Here is an 11424-nt window from a genome sequence, read left to right as displayed (position 1 = left end):
CTGCAGAATCAAACAACAGACACGGATAGTGAATGACACACAAGTTTCTCCTCTTTCTTATGATGCTGTGGCTAGTTTGGTCCCCGAATATAGTCTACTGTTTGTATACCTGTCTATCACGTGGTGGGTGTGGAGAAGAGGAAATAAAACTCAAACTACTTATCAAATGTTAGGTACTGCGTTTGAAAAGCAAAGTTCGCTTATTAATAAATACAGTAATTGATACGTAGTTGTGGAATTTTAGCTACCTCATTATCATTCTTTGTCTGTATTGATCAGTCTTTGTTCTGAATTCCCAAATTCCCACTTTTGATATCAGCCTCACATGGGCTCCTGAGGTCGATATCTGTCCTTATTTGCATAACCTCACATGGCCTCTCTCTCTCTTCCCCTTTGGCCTTATTTACCTTTTACTGTTTATTGTCTAAAATCTGAAAAGAAAAAAATTCATACTAGTGCTGCTCTAGACTCTAGTTACAGTCTACAATTTTCAGTCAAGTCAAAACTAGGGATTCAGGAATTATTGAACTCGATGAACAGAGCCCTGGATATCCGATAAAGATTCTCTTGACCACAAGATCTTTCGTGATTGCGTAACTGTTTCTGCCTGCATTCTGAACAAGCTTAGAGCATCGGGTGTTACAAATTCTAATTTTTATTTAGATTCTTATTTATGGGGTTATATATATATAAGAAAAAATAATATTTTTTTTCTTATTTAGATCCTTATTTAGATCTTACGTGAAATTTTTATTTACATTCTTATTTGTGGGGTTATATATATATATATAACAAAGAATAATGTTTTTCACATAAATTATCTCCGGTAGAGTGGGTGTTATTTATAGAATTTGTTTATATTTGGATAAAGATAAAAGTGATTTCGTTTTTCCTATTGATTTAGAAAAATTTATTTAAAAAGAATAATTGAAAAAATAGTCAAAAAAGACTACATAAAGATCATTTCCAAGATATAAATAAGACTTTCTCTAAGACCTATATATATATTTTGACACCCTTCCTACTTTAAAGGACATACTGTTGGAGATGGATTTAATCTAAATGAGAGTTTACAATCTCGTATGTGTCAAAAGAAAATAAAACTTTTACACTCTGTTAGAAATGCTCTCGGGGCTTACGGTGTATTACCCACATGAAACTCATTTTGTGCTCTCCGGGCTTACGGTGTATTACCCACATGAAACTCATTTTGTGTCATTTGCTCGTTTGGCTAATTCTAGAAGCGACTTCCATAGATTCTCTAACTTCAAACAGCAAATAACTACCCCCATAACCCTTTCCAACCACGATGAGAACAAACACCAACTAATTTTCCGATAAAAGGGTTTATTCAAAAGTTAGATTTTGATTCCCTCATTTTCAATACCAAAAGATGCAACTTGCACCATAATTGTGTCCCAGCTACAGCTAATATTAAGAGTTTATCCTAAGGTTTATACTGATTCTCTTCCCAAGAGAATTTTAAAAGAATAAGAGTAACTTTCTCAAGAACAATACTGAATTGAAGCATATGGATATCCCCAGCATGTTGGAAAGTATGGAGATTCCAAGTCTAGTTCGTCCATTTTACATGAGAAGAGAAGGCGAGAAAAAAAATGGCCTCTAACGTAATACACAAGAAAATCAAAAAGATTGCAATGTAATGAATTGGCAACAGATAACGCAACTGGCTTTTCATCAACTTACTTATCATTGAAAGCTTCACGGCTGAAGGAAAACAAACATAGTAGTAGTAGTGATAGTAGTAAAGGGAAACTAAAAACCCCCGAATACAAGCAAAACCAAAACAACTACTAATATTTAGTAGTGAGATCATCGTCCATCTCACTCGGCTCTATTCTATGCGGCTAACACACCATAACTTCCTAAGGAAAACGATAAGTTCCTCTTTATATATTTACAGTCTCATACTCGCATCGTTTTTTCTTTCTTTTTAATTATATAAGAAAGAAGATGATAAAAAAAAAAAACCTAGGCGAGAAGTTTCTTCTGCGGCTATTTCAGTTTAACCAGAACTTCTTCTTAGTCTTCGCTTCTTCTTGATCTACTAGCTACACAGAACGCATGGGTTCTCTTCTCTTGTGTTGAACAAACCCTTGAAAAAAAGTCCAGTCCAAAAGCCCGGCAAAATTTACAATACTTGGGGGGGTTAGGTCATGTTTGTCTTGTGTTGTTCAGGTTAGATCAGTCATGGATCTTGTTTCTCCTCCACTTGTAATCCATGGATGCTCTAGAAAAATCAAAAAAAAAATAAAAATAATCAGCTTTGGAATCACCGTAATAACAATAAACAAAGAATTCATCGAGCACAAAAAAAAAAGAAAAAAACACCAAAGAATTCATGATTCTAATGAACAATGAAAAACCCGTTGAACAGATCACCTAGAGTATGGTTCTAAAAACAAATTTACCGTAATTCTCTCCTAAATTAGAGGATAATTTCTAATTAGGACTGCAAGGAAGGCTTAATTAACATAATAATTTGGTTAGTACAATGAGGTTTTAAACAATCAAGATTCTGATTCGGTGATATTAACATTGATTCTCAGAATATACAACTGGAAATCAAGAATATAAGAGTAAATTTGACAAGAACTGAAAATAATCAAGAACGGAATACCTAGAAATTTTATAAACAGAGATGAGGAACTTACTTAGGACTTGTTCCGCCGTGAATCTCTTAGAAACATCTTTACAAAGCATTCTTCTTAGAAGATCTTTAGCAGAAGAAGAAACAGAATGAAAGATTCTTGTAGGAAACCTCAGATTTCCTCTTAAAACAGCTTCAAAAATCTCAGCAGCAGAATCACCATAGAAAGGAGGAATACCAGACAACATTATATACAAAATAACACCAGCACTCCAAACATCAATCTTCTCATTATAATCTCTACCAGAAATCACTTCAGGAGCAACGTAATAAGGTGTACCAACAATTCCTCTCATAAAACCTTCATGAAAACAATCAGCAGATCCAAAATCGGCTAGTTTTAATCTGTTCCTCCTATCAAATAGAATATTATCAGGTTTAATATCTCTATGAGCAACACCATGGCGTTGACAATGAGCAATTGCTTCCATTAACGGATTCATTACAGATACACACGCTTCACTTTCACTAAAAATCCTTTTCGTTATACGTTCATAAAGATCACCACCGCCATGAGCAGAATTCCCATCACATAATTCCATTACCATATGAAGATAATCATCATCTTCGTAAACATTCAAAATCTGAACAATATTAGGGTTTCCACTAACAATTTGCATAATCTTAGCTTCTTTTTCTAAACATTCTTTATCAATTGAATCTGATAATAACTTCTTTTCAATTGATTTACAAGCAAAATACTCACCGGAAACTGGAGAAAAGCACCGGTATACGGTACCAAATCTTCCCCGTCCGATTTCTTCACCGATCTGATAATCCCTTTTCAAACCCTCACTCATCTGTATGTTTCTCTCTGGAGTTTTTTCTTTAGGTAAAGATTTTGCAGGCCTAGTGTTTATATTTATAGAAAAGAAATAAAAGAAAAGATGGAGTGGGTTTCGGAATGTTTCCAACGAATATCCGTTTGGTAAGTTTAACCAATAATACATTACCACGTAATAGCCGCAGTTTACATCTGGCGGTTTCTTCGCAGAGAAATATATTTAATTACTCAAACGGCCATTATTCTTGTTGGAATTTTTACATTGAAGTCTTATGTCATACGGACTGTACTAGTGGAGTGTTTACTTGTTGCGTTGCATAGTGTCCGTGAAGACCGTGACTCTGTAGTCTACAACTAGTGTAGGGTACTTAATGGGGCAGCTTTATTCCTCATTGCTTTTGTTTCGCTTTTGTTTCTTAACGGAAGCCGCATACCCATTAACTAACGGAAAACTCTACAGCACGAACAACTAACATGAGTCAGGTCTGGGACAATTAATCCAGACCATTGATCATTCTCATCATTACCCCATTACCAATCCCGATGCTAGAATCATTTTCCTTTTCATTATTAAGATTGTGACACGTCATGTCCCAAATCTGGACCAGCCTCTATCGTTCCGGCTATAGCAAGGTCCCCCATTAACGCACATGTTCACAGGGCAAAATCTTGTTTACACGACCGATTTGTAGTTAATAAACACATACCCCAAAGTGACTACTGTGTGTACATATTTAACCATCAGCCACGTGTTTATGAAAAAACACGTGGAAGGCATGCGAACCAAGCCATCAAAACATGATGAGACACGCTTACAACCAAGAAGCATGTCCCATCAGCATCATATCTTCGTCCAGATAATCCGACGGTAGAAAATTAAGGTGTACCGAAGTATGATGTTACTGCGGAGCACCAAATAACCCCCAAAGATCTACTTTCTCTTATCCCCAGAAAGAGCCAAGATCAACGGCGAGGAGAGATCTGACTGACACGGATGTGACAGGGGCAGAAGACACTTATCTGACACGAGCAAACGTCTCAACTACCCGCATTAAACACTTTGAGCAGTGTACGTGTCAATCAACCCATAGGACGAACGAGGACAACCCTTCGTGATCAAGCATGGAATGCAGGGGGCATTGTAAAGGACGAAGACCTCTGCGTGATGGACACAAAGCACAAGAAGATAAGGTTGCAACGGCTTCTCAGAAGTAGGACCCACGTTTCAACCCTATAAATACCCCTCTCCACCAAGACAAAGGGGGGTCGACCAATCCAGAGCAATTATAGGAGAATATAGGAGAGAGAAATAGGAAGAGTAAGTAATCCCCCTACTTCCGCAGACCTATGTATACTCTAAAGTCATTCGACTATCTTTGTAATCATTCAATACATAGTGAAACACCAGCCCCGTGGATGTAGGCCTTAGTGCCGAACCACGTAAATCTTTGTCTTATTTACATTTCAGCACCTTACATTCAACGTTGAACTACATGTGCTTTACATTTGTACTTGATTCTCTGTTTATTCCTTTATACGAACATTATTTATGATAATATTCGACTAGACAATGACAAGCTCGAAGGCTTCGAGTCGATGAATCGATATAATCATCCCCTTTACACATACATCGTACAATTCTAGAATTAGACTGTATGCGAATATTGTTTGTGAACACGTGGATGGCTTCGTGATTTATGCGTTCACAATCTGGCGCTAGAAACAGGGACTTTGTCCCGGTAAAAGATTTACCTTATCCTGTGATTTCACCTTAAACGCGCATTATGGTTGTGCCCTATTCTGAGTTCAGCGTGCTTTCAAAACCTTTTTTATTCTGGGTTCAGCGTGCTTTCAAAATCTTTTTTATTCTGGGTTCAGCGTGCTTTCAAAACCTTTTTTATTCTGGGTTCATGGTCTTCATTTTCACAAACACCATTTCAAAGCAGACAAATCCACGGCTATCTATCACAGATTTGCACGTGAGGCATTTTTCTTTTAAAACTAAGACTTAATAATCCAGATTCATGAGTTCTCTCGACGGATCTGCCTTTTCAAGAGTTTTTCTTTTCAAAAGTAGTCTGAAAACAAGGTCCATGATTGTTTATTATAGGATTTGTATTGCGAAAACTAGACCGATGGAGTCTTTATGTTTCTCTTTTATTAAGGCCCTTGGGCAGCTCATTTCCTTCTATTCCAATAATTTTGCGGATACGAATGGCACTAACCCGATCCTCGTGGATATCTTTGGTTCTCTTTATTTATTCCCTTATGCAGAAAAAGACTAAAAATGGAAAAGATACTAGAGGCCGGAAAAACCAAAGCCTCATCAAAGGAGACACCGAGGATTACCCCGGTCATGACCCGAAGCAAGCAGAAAGGAGACAAAGCTAAAACAGCTACTCAGAGGAAGGATGCTGCGGAAATCACCTCATCTATGAACACTAACTCCATTGCAGCCGCGGCTCTCGAAGCAGCAGCCATAAAGAACAACGCAACTGTTGCGGCCCTCCAGCCTACATAAGCTAACAAGACTTTGGTTTTAAACCAAATCCATCAACAAAGAGAAGGGGTGGCAGAATCTATGACACATCGTCCCGCACATCCACCAGTCTTCGGAATGCCGTCAACCAACGGTCAGAATCAAACCATACCTGTGGTTTTAGTACCGTGGGTGGAAGCTCAACCGAGGGGACCAAACTTGGAGATACCAACAATTGAAGCTGATCCTCTGCCACCCTTAATACACACAGTAGACGAATGGGGAACTATGGACGTATGGGTACAAGCCGGAACTCCCAATCAGGGATCAAACCAGTCCCACCGACTGATGGTAGAGCTCGAAGAATTGAAAAAGAGCCAGCAGGTCTACGCAGATGCCGTAGCTCTTCTGGCCAGGGAGAACCAAGACTTGAAAGATAGGATTGCCCAAAGCACGAAGACTAGCCAACAACTGGACGAAGCAAATTCTAAAGCACCAGAGCCTAATCGAGACCGAAGAATCATCCTAGCAAACGCCGCTAGGGGAAGCAGTGCATCCGATCCGGAATATGCCGCCGAAGACTTAGACTATTATGACAGTGAAGTTCGAAGAAAGAAACGCTCAACTGAGCATGAGAACGTGGGATATTACCGCGCAATGGAGGAGCTGCGTGATGAGATGATGGCTGAGATCAGGCAGTTAAAACCAGACAAGGCGGAGGAAGGCTTGAAGAGGTGATGAAAGAAGCTAACTCCACGCCCCTAACTCATCGCCTGGCAAATACCCCCATTCCGTTAAAGTGCCCTGTCCCAACTTTTGAATGCTATGACGGATCCAGTGATCCCGCACATATCCGGTATTATAATCGTATCTTAGCCCGATGGAGTCAAAACGACGCCGTCCTCTGTAGGTATTTCCCATCAAGTCTGAAGGGATCGGCTTTGTCTTGGTTTGACAACCTGCCACCTGATTCCATCAACTCCTACGATCAACTCGCAGAGAAATTCTTGAGAACCTACATGTACAACAAAGCTGTCAACACCGGAATGGATAAACTTTTTTCTCTGGCAATTGGTTACAAGGAGAACACGAGGGAATACACCAACAGATGGCACAAGATCTGCCAAGCCATAGGGTGTGGATCCCGTAGTAAGCATCAACTGCTACAAGTGGGGATTAGACCGAATGAGTCCACTATTTGTTGAGATCCACGGAAGCGTACCTAAGACAGAAGGAGATCTTCGAATAATTATTGAGAAGTATGCTCGTCTTGAAGAAATCCAGCGTGAGAACCCGAGGGCACAAACGCAGAGGTCTCACCGTACCAATTCCGCAGAACAAACCAGCGGGGCCAAAAGAAATAGCTCAGTGGAACGACCGCACGAAGATAGGAAGGAACGAAGAGATGAACGACGAAAAGACGATCGAAAATTCGAAGATCAGGTTTACACGAAGCTCAATGCTAGCTACGCTCGGATCTTGCGAGAGATCAAAGGAAGGGAAAATTTGGAGTGGCCGTGGTCTAAGGGAAAACAGCCCCCAAGGACCGAGAAGTCTAAAGATTACTGTGAGTATCATTGCTTCAATGGACACCAGACCGAGAAATGCAAAAACCTCAAAATAATGATCCAAAAATTGATTGATGCTGGCGAACTCAAGCAATACATACGAAAGGAGTCACCGAGGACAGATCCAAACGAACCAAGCAAGTCCAACTTCCAGAGGGAAACCGCACAATCAACACCATCTCGTGTTCCGAAGCCGCAGGGCCCTCACTTACAGCGCAGATAGGAAAGAGGCTACGAACAATTCGAAGACCACTGCGAATTATATAAGATTGATGGCGTAGAGGTGGACGAGCACGAAGAGTGGATGGACGCACCTATCATCTTCGATACTGAAGATATCGAAGAAGATATGGAAGACCATAACGATCCCTTGGTCCTCACACTACCAGTGGCCGGATGTAACCTCAAAAAGATCCTCATCGACGGGGGAAGCTCAGTGAACGTTCTATTCTACGACGCCTTCAAACGGATGAAGCTCCATGATGAACAGCTGATGACCTCTTATTACACCATCTACGGGTTCAACGGAGCGCCCACAAAGCCATTGGGAGACATCGTGTTGCAGGTGAACGCCGGGCCCATGAAAGTAGAAACACGATTCAGCGTGGTAGACGCCCCATCCCCCTATAACGCCATTATTGGACGAAAGTGGGTACATAAACTCAAGGGAGTGGCAGCAACTTACTACCAATATCTCAGGTTCCCTACACCCGAGGGAGTAATGGAAATCAAGGGAGATCGGGTCTCTGCAAAAGAGTGCCAGGCCACTCAGGATCGTATCAACAACGAACAGGAAGAGCAGCGAAAAACCCGAAGGATCAAAAATAAAGAAGCTGCGAAAGAAAAGGCCATAGACCTGTTCCTCAAGGAAACCGCAGGGAAGGGCTTGACAAAGATGATAATGTCCTTAACACAGAGGCAAGTACTTCAGCAGCCAACGAAGGACAGAAACATACCAAATAGCAATTAAAGAACGTCCCAGTCCTTGGGGACCCGAAGCCGGTGTTCACACCAGTGGAGCCCGTAAAAGAAATCAACATAGGAACGGAAGAAAACCCGAAGATGATCAAAGTAGGGACCATAATGGACGAAAAAAGAAGATTCCTTAACCAAATTACTTAAAGAATACGCGGATGTATTCGCCTGGAAGTTAGGAGACATGCCGGGGATTGATCCGAAAATAATCCAACACGAGCTGCGCATCAAACCAGGCACGCCACCTTTCAGAAAATAAGAAAAGTTGCACCAGAGTATCATAAGGCAGTAGAAAAAGAACTTCGGAAACTACTAGAAGCAGGCTTCATCAAGGAAGTCAAATACCCTACATGGATCTCCAACATGGTCGTCGTTCCTAAGAAAAATGGAGGGGTTAGGATATGCATCGACTTTACTAACCTCAACAAGGCATGTCCAAAGACAGCTATCCCCTACCGAGCATAGATCAACTGGTTGAAGCAGTGGAAGGGTACGAAGAGCTGTCATTCATGGACGGATATTCTGGTTACAACCAAGTAGCCCTGGCAGAAGAAGATCAACTACACACGCATTCTACACCCCGCATGGCCTTTATTGCTACACTAGAATGCCCTTTGGACTTCGAAACGCAGGGGCAACTACCAAGAATGGTCGATGCTATCTTCAGGCCATGGATTGGTAGTACCCTAGAAGTCTACGTTGATGACATGCTCGTCAAAAGTAGGCTGCGCAAAGATCACCACCAGGACCTGAGAGATATTTTCGAAGCAATGAGGAAACATCACATGAAAGTAAATCCAGAAAAATGCACCTTCGGTGTCACCTCAGGGAAATTCCTCGGATATCTGGTAACAAAAAGGGGTATTGAGGTAGACCCCGCGAAGATTCAGGCCATAGTGGAAATGCCATCTCCGAAGAATTTAAAAGAAGTGCAAAAGCTCAATGGGTCCTTAGCAGCCTTGGGCAGATTTATTGCCCGATCCTCGGACAAATGCAAACATTTTTTCAATATTCTCAAAAAAGGGAGTAAGTTTGAATGGACCGCAGAATGCGAAGAAGCCTTCCAAAGAATCAAGGAACACCTGGCTTCAATTCCAATCCTGCAGAAGCCTGATCCTGATGAGGTTTTGGCATTGTACATAGCAGCGACAGAAGACGCAGTTAGCGCAGTGTTGGTCAAAACCAATACGAAGATAGAACAACCTATCTATTATGTCAGCAAGACCCTCAATTCTGCGGAAAGGAATTACACGAAGATCGAACAACTCATCCTGGCATTAGTATGGGCTACTCAAAAGCTGAGAACCTATTTCCTAACTCACTTCATCCGCGTCCCATGCAAAGCACCACTGGAAGCAGTCCTCAAAAGCGCGGGAAAAGTAGGTAGAATAGCCAAGTGGAACACCCACCTGGACCAATTCAACATCATTCATGAAATTCAACATTCCCAAAAATCCCAAGTTTTGGCGGATTTCTTAGCAGACCTCCCCCTGGACAACGATGAAGAGATTAGGGGAATACCAGAAGCCGACGAGGAAAGCAAGGATCCAGTTGATGTCCTCGAACCCGCGAGTCAAAGACAATGGGAAGTCTTCGTTGATGGTTCCAAAAATAAGGAAGGGGCAGGAATAGGCATTGTCATCACCACCCCAACTGGAGAAAGGATCGTACAGGCACTCAGGTTAGAATTCAAAGAGCATACTAACAACATCGTCGAATACGAGGCAGTCGTACATGCCCTCCGCTTAATAATAGAGATGGGGGTAACTGATGTAAGACTGACAAGTGATTCGCAGCTTGTCATACGGCAAATAGGGCTCGAATACAATGTGTACGACGACACCCTCTCAGCTTACATGGCCTTGGTCCAAACATTGGCATCACAAATTCCGAACATCAAGTTCCTACACTTATGCAGAAGGGATCTCAGGCACGCGGATGCCCTAGCATATATATCATCCATGCTGAAGGACAAGAGTATCGAAGCTATCAAAATAACAAGGGTATACGAGCCTTCGATTGCATCACAATTTTCCTTTGCTACAAATCAAGATACAGTGAAAGAAAATATCGAAGATCAGGTGGGAGAAGACATCCGTGACGATTTTGACGAAGAAGATATCCTGTCAAGAGCAAATCAAGACGAAGATTTCAACAATGAAGATGATTGGAGAATGATGATCCATGCGTTTCTCAAAGATGGAACCTTACCCGCGGATCACAAATAAACCAGGAAAATACTCTCCAAAGTAGGAAGATATGATCTTCGGGATGGGATCTTGTACAAGAAATCTTTCCTCAGACCGTTACTACGTTGCTTATCCAGGAAAGAGGGGCATCGAATTCTAAACGACATCCATTATGGTGACGCAGTGAATCATAGCGGCATGAGATCACTAGCTGACAAAGAAAAAACACAACGATGCTACAAGAATGTCCCGACGATGTGAAGAATGTCAGCGTTTCGCCAAAAAGATACACGCACCAGCAACAACGTTGAATTCTGTGGATAGACCGTGGCCATTTGCAAAATGGGGCATAGATATCGTTGGGATTTTCATCGAAGGATCAGGGAAAAGACGATTTTTGATAGTAGCCACAGACTATTTCAGTAAATGGGTGGAAGCCAAAGCATTAGCCAGGATTAGAGACGTGGACGTGTTTACTTTCATATTCCAAAATATTATTTGCAGGTTCGGCATACCAGCGGAAATCGTGTCCGATAATGGTAAACAATTACAGGGGAAAAACATAGACATGCTCTTCGACACTTTCAAAATAAGGAAAAACAAGTCCACCCCCATATACCCTCAAAGCAACGGACAAGCGGAAGCTACTAACAATACCCTCGCCCTTATCCTCAAAAAGAAATTAGACGAACACAAGGGGCGATGGTGTGAACAGCTACACAATGTATTATGGGCATACAGGACAACACGAAGATCTG

The 11424-nt window shown here is 41.4% G+C and overlaps 1 protein-coding gene across 1 annotated transcript; it reads right to left on the bottom strand.

Moving 5' to 3' along the window:
* Nucleotides 1-1692: 1692 nt before the first annotated feature.
* On the bottom strand, nt 1693-3511 carry LOC113319209 (phosphoenolpyruvate carboxylase kinase 1-like). Its single transcript, XM_026567479.1, has 2 exons — nt 2676-3511; nt 1693-2251 (listed from the first exon to the last, which is right to left on the bottom strand). Exons 1-2 carry the CDS (start codon nt 3469-3471, stop codon nt 2196-2198), a joined length of 852 nt encoding a protein of 283 aa, XP_026423264.1. The 5' UTR covers nt 3472-3511; the 3' UTR covers nt 1693-2195.
* Nucleotides 3512-11424: the final 7913 nt, after the last annotated feature.

Source organism: Papaver somniferum, chromosome 10 (genome assembly GCF_003573695.1).
Source record: "Papaver somniferum cultivar HN1 chromosome 10, ASM357369v1, whole genome shotgun sequence".
Lineage (NCBI taxonomy): Eukaryota > Viridiplantae > Streptophyta > Magnoliopsida > Ranunculales > Papaveraceae > Papaver > Papaver somniferum.
Note: the sequence above shows the minus strand (reverse complement) of the source record. Positions and strands in the feature narration are given on the sequence as shown.